General features: G+C 37.8%; 1 protein-coding gene across 1 annotated transcript; it reads right to left on the reverse strand.

Moving 5' to 3' along the window:
* Positions 1-1,868: 1,868 nt before the first annotated feature.
* On the reverse strand, positions 1,869-15,493 carry dbt (dihydrolipoamide branched chain transacylase E2). Its single transcript, XM_051695154.1, has 11 exons — positions 15,429-15,493; positions 14,806-14,926; positions 14,647-14,722; positions 14,353-14,534; positions 14,136-14,263; positions 8,127-8,379; positions 5,628-5,794; positions 5,455-5,532; positions 5,180-5,371; positions 4,965-5,036; positions 1,869-3,233 (listed from the first exon to the last, which is right to left on the reverse strand). Exons 1-11 carry the CDS (start codon positions 15,477-15,479, stop codon positions 3,066-3,068), a joined length of 1,488 nt encoding a protein of 495 aa, XP_051551114.1. The 5' UTR covers positions 15,480-15,493; the 3' UTR covers positions 1,869-3,065.
* Positions 15,494-16,065: the final 572 nt, after the last annotated feature.

A 16,065-nucleotide genomic window follows, 5' to 3' on the forward strand; every position in this document is an offset into this window, starting at 1 on the left:
TCTGTGTGAAAGTATGTTTGGTATGATATTGCCTTAATCACAGATCAAAGCCTACATTTATTCCCTTGGCACTAAAACCCTTAGATTTATGAAATGTGCTATTAAAATAAACTTACATATATTAATTCAGAGTACTTTTAAAATCGTTAGATCCTTTACTCTTTATAAACTGCAAACAGAATGCAAAAGGCAAATAAAGATCTGTTTTTATAAATATATTCAGTGAATGTGTCTGCAGTTGGGCTCCATACTGCTCTGCTTGAACAATTAACCACCGAGTCCTTCAGCTGGCCAATGGCCACATAACAAATCAGTTTATATCGATCATACAGTAGCTTCTTCGTAGCCTTTGTAATGCAATCAGACAGCGCTTTAGCAATTGCAGCACATGCGCAACTGTATTCCACCATCTCAAGTCTCGCATCTACCAGTTGTTTGATTAATTCATGTGCTCGTTCGGTGGAGAAGTGTCTGTCTGGGATGGTCTGATAATGGATGAGCTGCTCCTCTCTGTCTGAAGTCTCTGGGATTAATTTTTGGCTATTCGATTCCTTCGTCATCCAGTTTGAGCTGCGTGTGGGAATCAGTGATGATGTGCTGGTTTTTCGCTGCGCATCTTCCTTGGATATTTTCCTCTTGGCGTTCGTTTCTTGGGTTCGCTTCCACTTTCTCTCGTCTTTCTTATGTAATTAGAAAGAAATGTATAGTTGTTAGTGTCATACGAATAATTTGAATGATGTAATATTGGCTGCAGTATTAGTAGGATAGTTTTCTAGTTTGATGAAACACCAGAGGGGACCACACAAGGTTAAATTAAGTGGTCGTTTGGGGGGTCCGGGACCCCTCCAGCCCCCTCAGTATGAACACTGGATTAAATAAGTTTGTCAACTAATTATACTAATAGACCTACTACTACTACAAATATAATAGGTTTATACTAATATTTTTGCATAATTTTTAAAATTTGATTAAATTTTTTTTTATATAAAATAACATTTAAAAATAGTTACTAATACTATTTTTTGCCATCTTATCTTTTTGTTTTGTGTTAAAAAAAATATATCAAAATACAAATATACTAGTGTTTCTTTTACCTTTTTTAAAAATATTGTCAAATGAAAATGACTAAATTAACTAAAATGATCTTATTTTTCAATGAAAAAAATAAAATAAAACATAAATTAAATCAAGGTTTTCTGTTTCTCCAGATTGTGCATATTCACAATAATTAAAAAAGAATGTATTAAATTGTGCTTTTTTTAGTTGCTCCAAACTGTAAAGTATAAAAATATCCTTGGTAACATTTGAATTTTTTTATTCAGGTTTTTAGTACATTTATTCCTGTTGCTGCATCATTTTGAACTGAGATTTAAATTAAGAAATTTGTTCTGATATATAATGACATAAAATTCTTACCTGCATGTTCTTATGCACATCAATAATTAAAACCCCATTTACCGTAGTTTTGAACTGATGTGGCAAAGGCAACAGTCTAAAACTCTGATCCGGCTTGAGAATGAGAAACAAGGCTCCACCTCCCACTGACTATTTAACCTGTCTAAGGATCATAAATCCTAAAAGATTTGGTTCTAAAGCAGGGCTGCTTAGTCCTATTCAACCTTCAGGGTTCCCACAGTAAATTTCTTTGAGTTTTCCAGCAGTTTGTTTACTGGATAAGGATTTAAAAAATATCTTTTATAGAGGCTGCACCCACAAAGAGCTATTTCTGACCAATAAAATATTTTGGAGCTGATGACCCTTTTAAAATTTCCAGGTTTTCCTGGGAACTCTGTCACTAGGAGCAGCAGTAGAGCTGGAACATGAAGGTCTAAATTGATAGCTTACTGTTTAAAGTAACAGTCTTTGAATGATTTCTAAAATATATTATTTATTAAAATGCATTTCTTCAAAATTCACAAGCTCAAAAGTCCCTAAAAGAAGCACCCATTTTTCATTAATAGTGGATGAACATCACCGTCTCAGAACTTTAGTGTCCATGTATACAATCATCACACCAGAGAAGATATTACATCAGTTTAAATTTCCCACAGCCAAAATGAATATATTTTGCACATATATTTCCACTGTCCTTCAAAACCAATGACATCAGATTAAAAAGAAAAGCAGCATTCTTAAAAAAAAAAAAGAAAAAAGGTGAATCTCACGAAACAAGAACATGTCCTGGTCATATTTCACTTCAAAATCAAAAGAAAGAAAAAAGAAACTATAATTTTCTTAAAAGCTTCATTTTCATTGTTTTTTTATAAAGTAGTTTTCATTACTGTAATCCAAAAAAATTATATTAAAAAAATGTTATGTATTTAAATCGAAAAGTATTCATACATCACGGTAGTGTTAGTCGTACTTTAACTTGTGCTGATTTTAATTACAAATATTGTATTACAGTATTTTATTTACTGTAATAAAGTAAAATATTACTGTATTAGTAATTAAGGATGAGAATGAAAAAAGAAAATCTCCAAAGTAAAACATATGAACACATTAAAATGCACTTAATCTGTAATGAACATTTCTATGCAAAATATAACACTTTTTCCTTTTAATTTTGAGCTTGCATGTTTCTAGAGATTCACCAAGACAGTTTTTTTTTTTTTTTCACTAACAGATATCACCTGTTTGTAACTAGTGTGGATACATTTTTAAAACCCTTGTGCAATGCCACTGAAGTGACATTCTGATTTCACAGTAACTAGAAAGTTTGATTATAAATCAATGTTCATAGGTTAGTGTTCATATCGCTACATTTATAAGTTCATATTCTCTACCATTCAGAAATTAATAATACGTTCTGGTAGATGTAACAGCCTACATCAGTAAGGCAACAACAGGAGACAACTTTAAACCTTAACAGTACACACAAAGGAAACAAACATCAAAACAACAGTCAGAAACAATGTGCACCGTTCATGTCATAATGGAAGGAGTGGCTCAGATGACATGAGCTCTTTGCCGGAGTAAAAATCTGTAGTGTCTGGACATGACATCATCAGTCATTACAGAAAGTGGGTTTGCATGGCTAGATGTGTATGAGGACAGTGTGATCTTTATTTTAAATCCAGGACCATGGAGGCAGGATTCTCCAGGTAAGATATCCACATGTTGGAGAAACGACACATGGTGGCTCCATCGATAATTCGATGGTCAGCAGACCAGCTGACGTTCATGATATGTGCTTTCATTACCTCGCCTTTGTGGTTGAACCGAGGTAGCACCTGAGGAGAACATAGGAAAGAACATGTTACTTCAAAATTCACTGCAAATACTATTTTCAACGTAGTACGCACTAATCCTAATATTGCAGACTAGAGGTAGACCGATATATCGGTTTTACTGATTCATCGGTGCCGATAGTTGCCAATAGTTTTTTTTTTTAATTCCTCCATGTTCCTCTGTGGCTGGCGCTGGACGATACAGTTGGAACGCATTGGTTCTACAGTATAACAGCGGCCTCTAGAGGTGAAATAAAAACAATCACTGACACCTTGTGGGGATTTACTGCATCTAAGGGGCCGTTTACACGACAACGTTTTCAACTAAAAACGGAAAACTTTTTATGCATTTTGGCTGTTTGTTTACACGACAACGGCGTTTTGGGGCCTAGAAACGGGTTTCAAAGTGCAAGTTTTTGAAAACAATACCATTATCGTCTCCGTGTAAACATATAAAAATTTGAATTTGTGAAAACGATGACGTCATGCGCATGCATATTACGTGTTCAGTCTATAGGCATACCCGCGAGTACTTCAAAACAACGCATAAGACATTCAAAACTACAATAGCGGACTACAGGACTGTGTTTGTGCTGCTCAAGATTTTGAGTTTATTGACACTTCTCCAGCAAAGTAATTGTAGTAATAAAGCAACCTCATCGTCCGTCCAGACAAAATTGCTTGATGCTTTCGCCATCTTCATTGTTTGTATTCACCGCTCTGTGGAAGAATGCTTATATGCGCAGGCGCGTAGTGTTTCTTTACAAAGTGACATCGTCAACTACTGACCTGGCATGCATAATACAGCGTTTTTAGTCATTTTCGCAAATCCGTGTGAACGAGGATCTTTTTGACAACGCTGTCGTCTGTACGTGAAACTTTTCAAAAATGCAAAGGAAAAACTTTTCTGTTTTTAGTACATCGTTGTCGTGTAAATGTACCCTAAATCTTTCATCATTGACAATATTCATCCAAAATTGTATCCTCACTTCAATGCATATTTTGATATTTTTTTAGATAATCAAGTGTTTTAAATTTAAGCAAGGGCATGCAAAAGAAAAATACAACTTTTGGAAACGTCCCCTGTCAGCACATACATTGTGACTTCAACTTCATATCTTGTGAATATTAATAAACATTATTCCTCATTAAACCTAATCTGGGGAAATATATATATTTACTCTTCATCTGGTGTATTTCGGCTTGCTTGTAGTCCAGGTTATGCAACAAATCTCTTTATTTCCTGGTTATTATTGAGATTTTGGTTGCACAATAAACTGCTTTTGGGACTGTATTAATTTCTGGACTCTTGTAGCCTCAAAGTCTACAAATAAATGTTTTGACCATTCAATGAATCGATTTTAAAAAACTATAGGGGACCGATTATGGATTTTGCCAATATGATAAATAAGGTAGTGGAAAAGGCTGATTAACCAGTTATTAATCGGTTTACCAATTAATCAGTTATTAATCGGTTAACCAATTGATCGTTATTAATCAGCTTTTTCCACTACCTTAGTTATCAGTATCTGCAAATACCACTATCAGTCAACCTCTACTGCAGACTTTATGGCTTAACAAACCTGAATCTAACAAAGAGCACCAATAGCATCAGTTATTAATCGGTTAACCAGTTAATCGTTATTAATTGGCCTTTTCCACCACCTTCATTATCAGTATCTGCAAATTCCACAATCGGTCAACCTCTATTGCAGACTTCATAGCTTTACAAACCTGAATCTTCCCAAGAGCACCAATAGCAACCTCGGGAGGTAATATAACCGGCTTTGCATAGGTTCCTCCAATCTGTTCAGAAGCACGGGAAGGAAACAATAATATAAATCTTGTTTCAAGGTGAGTGATAATTTACCATCTGCAATTCCTTACATCATATATGATTTCTGGACAATTAGCACAAAGCTGTGGTCTTCCTGAAGCTCTCAACTCACCGATCCTATATTTGACAGGGTGAATGTCCCCCCCGTGAGGTCGGCAGTACCCAACTGACCCGACACACCCAACGTCTGCAGACGGTTGAGCTCAACTGCAATTTCAAAGACGCTGAGCATCTGTACGTTCTTCACGTTAGGAACTAAAAGACCTTGACTGGTGTCCATCGCCAGTCCGATGTTATGAGCAGCCTTATAGAGGAAGAAACCCAATTAGATCAATAATCTAATTGAATAATACACCAACAAAATGTTTTCCTCACATGAAACGTTACCTTATAGGTGATGTTTGTGCAGTTTTCATCCACGGCAGCATTAAGAATGGGGAAATGGAGGAGTCCAAGTGATGCTGCCTGTTCATAAAGGATATAACGTCGATATCAGTTCTCTTGTATGCTACAGACTTTGAAAAGGCAGCCCAATCTAGAGCTAGAGGAAATGTGTATACCTTGATGAAGAATGGCATGTAGCTTAGCTTCACACCTCGAGACTCTGACAATCCCTTCAGCTCGGAGCGCAATCGCACTAACTGTGTCAGATCCACTTCATCACAGTAACCAAAGTGAGGGATCTTCAGGGCTGCTGACATAGTCTTAACCATTGCTTTCTGAAAGCCTGTTTAGAAATGAAAATTTCTACATAAACACAAATTTGCATAAGTGGAGAAAAAAAAAACGTATGAATCTGTGTGAATCATTGTGGTTCGAAACTGGTTTGAAATAGGGTTAAACCATTTGGACAAATTATTATTATTCAATAGTAATTTATTTCTTTAATCATTTCTTAACTTACTATGGAGTCCTCAAGCCTTTATTTTGGCAGAAGCTTTTATTTTGAAAAGTGAAGTTTCTGTTGTTTGTAGTTGAGTTGACGACAGCCTTTTAATCCAGTGAACTGCTCTCATCTGACTTGCTGCCCACAAAAGCCATGGGGTTATTTTAAATTTTTATAGTAAATTGTACTTTAAATATGATGTTATTTTAAATATGATGTTATTGCCTTATGTTATCATTACGTAATGTTATAACGTTATCACGTTAGCACACCGAACTCAGAGCACATCAGTCACTCAGGGTACCAGATAGATAGAATTTGTGCGTATCGAGCACAGAACCGCTCTGAAACAACGTGTAATACACTGACCCTGTTTACATGCATTTAAGAAAGCACTACACACCACAGACAAAAGGGGCAATGCGTTCAGACTATTTGTATATTTAAATGGTAACACTTTACAATAAGGTTGCATTTGTTAACATTAGTTAATGCATTAGTTAACATTATCTAACAATGAACAACATTTATTTACACCGATCAGCCACAACATTAAAACCACCTGCCTAATATTGTGTAGGTCCCCCTCATGCCCCCAAAACACTGCCAAACCGCATCTCAGAATAGCATTCTGAGATGCTATTCTTCTCACCACAATTGTACAGATGGTTATCTGAGTTACCGTAGACTTTGTCAGTTCGAACCAGTCTGGCCATTCTCTGTTGACCTCTCTCATCAACAAGGCATTTCTGTCCACAGAACTGCCGCTCACTTGATGTTTTTTGTTTTTTGGCACCATTCTGAGTAAACTCTAGAGACTGTTGTGCGTGAAAATCTCAGGAGATCAGCAGTTACAGAAATACTCAAACCAGCCCGTCTGGCACCAACAATCATCCATGCGATTATCTAATCAGCCAATTGTGGCAGCAGTGCAGTGCATAAATTCATGCAGATACGGGTCAGGAGCTTCAGTTAATGTTCACATCAACCATCAGAATGGGGAAAAAATGTGATCTCAGTGATTTGGACCGTGGCATGATTGTTCGTAAGGATTTTTGTTCCAGTAAAGATAAGTTAATATTTTTATTAAAAATCTGTGTTATTGATACTAGGTCATAAATACTAGGTCATTGTTTCTGGTTAGTCTGAGACTTTGAAGTGCCAGTTATCTGGCAATCATGTCCTTCTTGTGTTATGTCTGTTTTATATTTCTAATGTTAGGGTGCAGTTTCTGTTTAAAAAAATATATTAAGAGATGACTGCCGTGTTTACGTTACATTTGCCTTGTGCATTCAGGTTAAGATTGTTGTCTTTGGTGGTCAGATTATTTAATTGCTGCTGTCCATTCCAGTGTTTCTGAACTGTGGGAAGAGCGACGTAGTGAAACTAGTAACTTGCAATCTTTTCTTTTTCTTTTTGCTGTATGTCAAATCAAGCTTTTCTTGCACTATGGTTCATTGTATGATTTAATGGACATAAGCATGCCCGGCTCAATATATGACAATCTTTTTTTTGTGTGATATGAACAATATTACTGTCCTGAATTTAAAACAATTTGGCCATGAATTTGCCACTGTGACATAATTGTTTCCATTGACTGGTGGGTTCTAAGGCAACAATTTCCATCAATAACATTTCCGCGACATTACACTCACCAGTATAATGTGTTTTGGGCACAGCATTTAATAATGTGCATTAAAAATCTTTGATACATGCCCAGTCTCAATGCCCATGGCACGAGCCTGGTATATACATTAAATATTATTATATGCTTTGGTATAAATTAACATTAATTAACACTGTAAAGAGGTGCTGTTCCTTGTTAGATCACAATAACTATATATCTATAAATTAACATTAGCCAAGATTAATAAATGCTGTAAATAAGTGTTATTCACTTTTAGTTACTAAAAACTAATGCATTAACTAATGTTAACAAATGCAACCTTATTGTAAAGTGTTACCATTTAATTAAACTGCAGTCCTCGCAATTTGATAATCGATTGCGATTTCGATTAATCGTTCAGCCCTAGTTTGAAAGCAATGTTGATGACGCAAATGTACCGCACTTCAGAACCAAATAATACAGAGTGAAAAAAGGTGCAATCAAACTTTGGTTCGGACCAAGCCATAAAACAAAGTGTGAAAACAGCCTTAATTAATGCATTTATACCTTTTACAGGCTCAGTGCGGTCTTTGCCTGTGAACACAGGCTTATGGACAACAGGAGTGGGAATACTGGGTGGAGCTGCCTTCTCTTTTGGTTTTGGAGCTGATGGTACAGCGGATGCAGGAGGAGGAGGTTGAATCTCCTGGAATGGGGTGGGGGGTAAAATGGCCCCTGTCTGTCTGGCTATAAAGTTGAGGATGTCCTCTTTGAGAATACGGCCATCCTTTCCAGTGCCGATGACTTCACTTAGTTTAATCTGGGAGGAAAATGATGAGTAGGATTATTTCAGTGTAAATAATCTAAAATGAGTTCACACCACTAATAAACCAATTAGCTTTTAATTTGATTATGAAGTTAAACAATCACAGAGTGCATTAACATGCGCACTAATATGCAGATAACTCCCAGAAAATCATCTTATTAAAAAAAAAATCAGACAATGTAAAAATACTGCATTTACATGAGATTTGAAAACATCAGGTCATTCTCAACCTTTGATGTCAAAATGTAAAGTCATGCACACATTGAATAAGCCAGTAAAAATGTTTCATACATTGTGAAATCGGGGTAATGGGCAAAAATCTACCCGATATAGTGCTTATAGTTTATACAATTTTATAGTATTTACTGTATATATTATACACACTCTTTGGAAACAAACAGTCTTTACAAATGTGTGACAGTTACAAAACTGAGGAAAAAAAGGAAAAAATGCTGTAGTAAATGTGTAAACACTCTTCTTTATTTAACTTGACTAGATTGGTTTTGTTACCCTCTCCGCCCTGCCCCCTACTTGTGGCCATGACAACAACACAAACTTCTTAGACTATGTGAGGCTGCCAGGCTAGCCATTACTTTCCTAAGACTCTCCAATGAGGAGCTACAACCATCTTTAGAAAAAAAAGCTTTTGCTAACAGTAACATCTACCCTGACATGATTTAATGAGGCTAGTGCACAGCCTAGCAACGCCTAATCTTTTGCAGGAGTTTATGACCCCTGGTCACAATAGCCAGAGCACAAGCCCCACTGACTCTGGCGCCATGCTCTATTTGATTTCAAGCAGAACCTCTGTGACTTTCATCTAACATCTTATTTTCAAATCAAGATGTAATAAAGAATTAACCCACAACAATTAATGTAACTGGATGTTGGAAGACAACATGAAACATTAACATATTTAACTTCCATAATACGACATATTACTGAGTGAAGAAGGATATTAATCAGGAAACAATAAAGGGTGGGTTTTGATGTATGTTATGCTATACTGTTATTATTAAATATATATTTTTAAAACTCTCTCCTTATATAGTGTCATATAGAGACTAGTGGTTAACCAATGTATCGCCGAGGCCTATTACTCGGCTGATATTTAGTATTTTTAAATTATCAGCATTGGCCGATACATTTTTCCATTTGGCCGATTAGTTTCACAAGCAGAGACAGCGCCAAGAATTGCCCAATATCACCCAGTAGAATTGCATATTTATAGTAGAGGTCGACCTATAGTGGATTTTGCCGATACCGATAACTAAGGTGGTGGAAAATGCCAATAACCAATTAATCGGCCGACAGTTGTTGTTTTTTTTTTTATCAATTTATAGAATGCTAAAAAATTTCTTAGTCTTGCTTTACTATGACTGCACAGACATAGAGTCTACAAGAATCCAAAATAAATCAAATCCAAAAAAGCAGTTGATCATGAAACAAAAATCCCAATATTAACCAGAAAAATTTAGATTTGGTGCATAACCAAGAGTTTTATGTGTTTTATTGTTTAACTTCATAATCAAATTAAAAGCTAATTGGTTTATTAGTGGTGTGAACTCATTTTAGATTATTTACACACACACACACACACACAGATCAGCCACAACATAAAACCACTGACAGGTGAAGTGAATAACATTTATTATCTCGCTGCAATGGCACCTGTCAAGGGGTGGGATATATTAGGCAGCAAGTGAACAGTCAGTTCTTGAATTTCATGTGTTGGAAGCAGCAAAAATGGCCAAGCATAAGGATGTGAGCGACTTTGACAAGGGCCAAATTGTGATGGCTAGACGACTGGGTCAGAGCATCTCCAAAACGGCAGGTCTTGTGGGGTGTTCCCGGTATGCAGTGGTTAGTATCTACCAAAAGCTGTCCAAGGAAGGACAATCGGTGAACCGGCGACAGGGCCATGGGTGCCCAAGGCTCATTGTTGTGTGTGGGGTGCGAAGGTTAGCCCGTCTGGTCTGATCCCACAGAAGAGCTACTGTAGCACAAATTGCTTAAAAACTTTATGCTGGCCATGATAGAAAGGTGTCAGAACACACAGTGCATCGCAGCTTGCTGCGTATGGGGCTGCGTAGCTGCAGACCGGTCAGAGTGCCCATGCTGACCCCTGTCCACCGCCGAAAGTGCCTACAATGGGCATGTGAGCATCAGAACTGGACCATGGAGCAATAGAAGAAGGTGGCCTGGTCTGATGAATCACGTTTTCTTATAGATCATGTGGACGGCCATGTGCGTCGTTTACCTGGGGAAGAGATGGCAGCAGGATGCACTATGGGAAGGAGGCCGGAGGCAGTGTGATGTTCTGGGCAATATTCTGGTCCTGGCATTCATGTGGATGTTACTCTGACACATACCACCTACCTTAAGATTGTTGCAGACCACGTACACCCCTTCATGGCAATGGTATTCCCTGATGGCAGTGGCCTCTTTCAGCAGGATAATGTGCCCTGCCAAACTGCAAAAATTGTTCAGGAATGGTTTGAGGAACATGACAAAGAGTTCAAGGTGTTGACTTGGCCTCCAAATTCCCTAGATCTCAATCTGATTGAGCATCTATGGGATGTGCTGAACCAACAAGTCCGATCCATGGAGGCCCCACCTCCCAACTTACAGGACTTAAAGGATCTACGGCTAACCTCTTGGTGCCAGATACCACAGGACACCTTCAGAGGTCTTGTAGAGTCCATGCCTCAACGGGTCAGAGCTGTTTTGGCAGCACGAGGGGAACCTACATGATATTAGGCAGGTGGTTTTAATGTTGTGGCTGATTGGTGTGTGTGTGTGTGTGTGTGTGTGTGTGTGTGTGTGTATATATATATTATCCCACAGAGGAACAACAAACAAACAAACAAAAAAACCTATCGGCATACATTTTTTCTGATAACCGATAGTTCCAAAAAGCTATTATCTGCACTGATTAATCGGTAAAAAAAGATACATCGGTCTACCTCTATTTTATAGACAACAAAGTCTCATTTAAACAAGTTTGTGATTTTTAAAGTGCTAACACAAGTTAATTTAATTTTTAGAAGTTTTAGGTACAGGTCATGACATTTACTAATATATTCAATTGTGTGATACTATACATTAGTCAGCATTATATCGGTCATCCTGCACTCTACGATATCGGCATCAGCCACTAAAAATCCCATATTGGTCGATCACTAATAGAGAGCACAAAAGACTTGGGTATATTTCTTTCTTCTGCATTCCGGGTCGTCTTGCAAGCTGTCGAGCGCTCAGCCTTTTTAAGTACACTGGCGGCCAAAATTTGAAAAATGTATAGATTTTGCTGTTTCGGAAGGAAATTGGTACTTTAATTCACCAAAGTGGCATTCAACTGATCACAAAGTATAGTCAGGACATTACTGATGTAAAAAACAGCACCATCACTATTTGAAAAAAGTCATTTTTGATCAAATCTAGACAGCAGCCATCACTCCAACACCTTATCCTTGAGTAATCATGCTAAATTATCAAACACAGCTGAAAGCTATTTGGTTCGTTAAATGAAGCTTAACATTGTCTTTGTGTTTGTTTTGAGTTGTCACAGTATACAATAGACTGGCATGTCTTAAGGTCAATATTAGGACAAAAATGGCAAAAAAGAAACAGCTTTCATTAGAAACTCATCAGTCAATCATTGTTTTGAGGAATGAAGGCTATACAATGCTTGAAATTGCCAAAAAACTGAAGATTTCATACAAAGGTGTACACTACTGTCTTCAAAGACAAAAGACAACTGGCTCTAACAAGGACAGAAAGAGATGTGGAAGGTCAGATGTCCAACTAAACAAGAGGATAAGTACATCAGAGTCTCTAGTTTGAGAAATAGACGCCTCACATGTCCTCCGCTGACAGCTTCATTGAATTCTACCCGCTCAACACCAGTTTCATGTACAACAGTAAAGAGAAGACTCAGGGGTGCAGGCCTTATGGGAAGAATTGCAAAGAAAAAGCCACTTTTAAAACAGAAAAACAAAAAGAAAATGTTAGAGTGGGCAAAGAAATACAGACATTGGACAACAGATAATTGGAAAAGAGTGTTATGGATCTTAACCCCATTGAGCTTTTGTGGGATCAGCTAGACTGTAAGGTGCGTGAGAAGTGCCCGACAAGACAGCCACATCTATGGCAAGTGCTACAGGAAGTGTTGGGTGAAATGTCACCTGAGTATCTGGACAAACTGACAGCTAGAATGCCAAAGATCTGCAAAACTGTCGCTGCTGCACATGGAGAATTTTTTTATGAGAACTCTTTGAAGTAGTTTAAGAAGTTATATATACAGCTCTGGAAAAAATGAATTAATATACTCTTTTGACCACGATCAACGCATTCGACACATACGCATTACAACTGTTGTGCAATACCAAAGTCTTTCTAGCAAGTCAGTCCACTGGCGGCCATCTTTGGAATGCTCCCGGGAAATTATTTCCAGTCAAGACAGAGAAGCTCCTATCTACTTAAATGGGGAAAGACCAAAATCTCCAAAACGGTCAGTCAAGATTACGATCAAAGAACATATTTAAAATCAGCAGTACAATATGACAACACTGTTATCATAAATTGCGCTTCTTTGCCTCGGATTACGCAAAAAAAATAAAATAAATTCGGCTTTTATAGCTAATGCGCATGCACCTTCTCAAGATGATTGACAGTCGATGTCTGTACCTAAAAGGTGATGGGCTCTTTTACCTGTCATAGACGAGGACTGTCCATGTATCAAGAAAATCTGGGCCACGCGCGGACTGTGATGATGATGAAATTTGAGTCATGCATAATGTCCGCAGAGCAATCACCAACGTGGATAACCAAAGTATACTTTGGCCTTTACTCATGCTGTACATCCCAAGATTTCTGCATTAAAAAATATGAATAAACTCCAGATGTATCCGACTTGCATTGTATTCTGTAGATATTACCTCTGGAAGCATTCAGGCATGAAATGTCTCAAACACAACAGCAAATTCGACATTATTCCTCTTCCTTTGAAATGTAAATTTGAGCCAGCAGACCCAAAACCAAGGTAGTTTAGGGTTGGGAAAAAGACGAAAATACACCTCTTCATCTCTGCATTAGCTGCTTTGATGGCAAGTTTGTTTACATGAAAGGCTCTTGAGGGGGCAGGGTTAAAACTGACTAAAGGCTGGCTTAACTGCAGAGTGGCCTTGCATACATCAGCAGAGAACAGTTAGTCACATCACTGGAAGAGCATGTTATGAGATTTTGATTAAAAATTAAGAGTTCAGGGGCCTGGGTAGCTCAGCGAGTAAAGACGCTGACTACCACCCCTGAAGTCACGAGTTCGAATCCAGGGCGTGCTGAGTGACTCCAGCCAGGTCTCCTAAGCAACCAAATTGGTCCGGTTGCTAGGGAGGGTAGAGTCACATAGGGGAAAATGTCTCTGCGGTAACACACTCAAGTCACGTGATAAGACGTGCGGATTGACGGTCTCGGATGCGAAGGCAACTGAGATTCGTCCTCCACCACCCAGATTGAGGCGAGTCACTATGCCACCACGGGGACTTAGAGTGCATTGGGAATTGGGCATTCCAAATTGGGGCAAAAAAAAAAAAAAAAAAAAAAAGAGGTCAAAATGTTTTTATAAAATGGCAAATATGCATGGATGAATCGTTAACAATTGTAACATGCATTAATAAAATAAATAGGATCAATTCTGATTTCATGCCAACTTTAAAGCTTGTTTTGGTGGGAGATAAATCAGAACTTACATTGTTCTCCATGGCTAACCGTCTTACTGCAGGGGTTGCCTGAGTCTTGTGTCCTTTGATCTCCTGGTGTGTGTGTTCCTCTTGGGACATGGCTGGTGTCTCCACCACGTCCTCCTGAGGTCCCTTCACTGCAAAACACCATGAAATATAAGATTAAGGGATCCGATGCAAAGCTAAATCACTCGATACCACAAAAATGCACTTATAAAACACTTACCGTGGCCCGCATCTGTTTCGATGTCAACAAGAGGTGTGCCCACAAGGGCAATTGAATCGACATCATAGTAGAGTTTACGAATGATTCCGTCATAGCGGCTTGTGATCGTTACAGATGCTTTATCACTCTGAACTTCACAGATGCTGTCGAACTGAGACACTTTGTCGCCCTCTTTCACATACCTAATGTGCACAATAATAAAAGGAGATGATGACTAATAAAAGATAATGGCACCCCTTGCTGGTTGCTATTTGTATGGGTCAAATAGCTTGAGTAGTTTCAAAAGACACTTACCATTCTTTAACTGTCACCTCCATAATGCCTTCCCCAATATCTGAGAGCTTAAACTGCAAAACTGGTCTTGCTGCAACTGTAAAGAGCAAGAAAAGCAATTATAAATACAATCTACAAGTTTAGAACCCAAATACCCTTATCGCAATAATTAAAACTCACCATAGCTAGTGCGAAAGAAGCGATGCTGTTGCCCAGCATTAAGGGAATATGATTGGGGTCGGTACACGAGGCAAGCTGCCTGGGTCTTTGAGCAGCAGTGCTTGTGCAAACGTGCAGAGACCTGAAATAGTCAATACAGAACAAAATCAGTGAATCAAAGTGTTTCAACGTATGCTTCAACGTTTCATATAGAATAGATTAGACCAACTGTGTTAATCTCACAAAGCCTGATATATATATATATATATATATATATATATATATAGCATCGAAGTTTATTAATAAAACTTTTCATGTTTTCATACATTAGAAGTTATTATGCAAGTTGCATGTAATACGCTCATATTTCTTAAGATTGTTTCATTGTCAACAACAATTTTGATATCTTTTAATAATTTGTTGTTTGTTTACATTTTGGCATCTATACACATACATCATGCATGTCCAGTGAATGATCCTACTTCAGCTGTTGATAGCTGCAGGCTACTAGTTCTGCAAGCCCTTCTGTTTTTAAGTCATTTAAATAAACCGAACCGCGACTAAACCATCTCTAAATGTCGTCTGTGTCTTTTAGAAATTAGTGCAACCACGTAGTACATATAAAATGTAACGTAAAGACATACCAGGCGTCTCATAAACGCGAATGGACCCCGCACAGTGATGACTGCCGCCATCTTTCCCAACCGAGTTTGTCTAACCGGATATGACGAAACAATCACGCCCCGCTCCACTGGCCAATCAGAGAGCTTTTGGTGAAGGGCAAATATTTCAGATGCGTAATGTTTTTAAGGGAAACACAAAAGCCTGTATAGACCCTTAAAGGTGCACTCAGTCATTTTTTTCCTCATTTAAAAAGTTTTACTTCTAAAGAAATAACTGTAATTTCGAAACATGTGTAAAAAAATAAAAAAATAAAATAAAATCAAGAGCACTTACATGAGATGAGGACTCTAGTCATATCAGTAACCTTATAAAAGCTGTTTTTTTCTACATGGAGAGGGTCCCCTCATTGGGGCTGCCATTTTAGAATCATATGATCAGCTGAATACTATTCACTTACTGTGCGTTCATGTCATGTCGGAATTACTGTAATTACGAGATGCCAAGTCGTAGATTCTACTCAGAGTTATTCACATCCTCAGACCTCGTAAGTTATTTGTTTCTGTGGCAACACTTATGACGCCAAAACAACGTTGTTGTTGACAACAGTAGAATGTTTATCACTGCATTAATTCACCACTGTATGATGTTGTGAAATGT

The sequence above is a fragment of the Myxocyprinus asiaticus genome, chromosome 50 (genome assembly GCF_019703515.2).
Source record: "Myxocyprinus asiaticus isolate MX2 ecotype Aquarium Trade chromosome 50, UBuf_Myxa_2, whole genome shotgun sequence".
NCBI lineage: Eukaryota > Metazoa > Chordata > Actinopteri > Cypriniformes > Catostomidae > Myxocyprinus > Myxocyprinus asiaticus.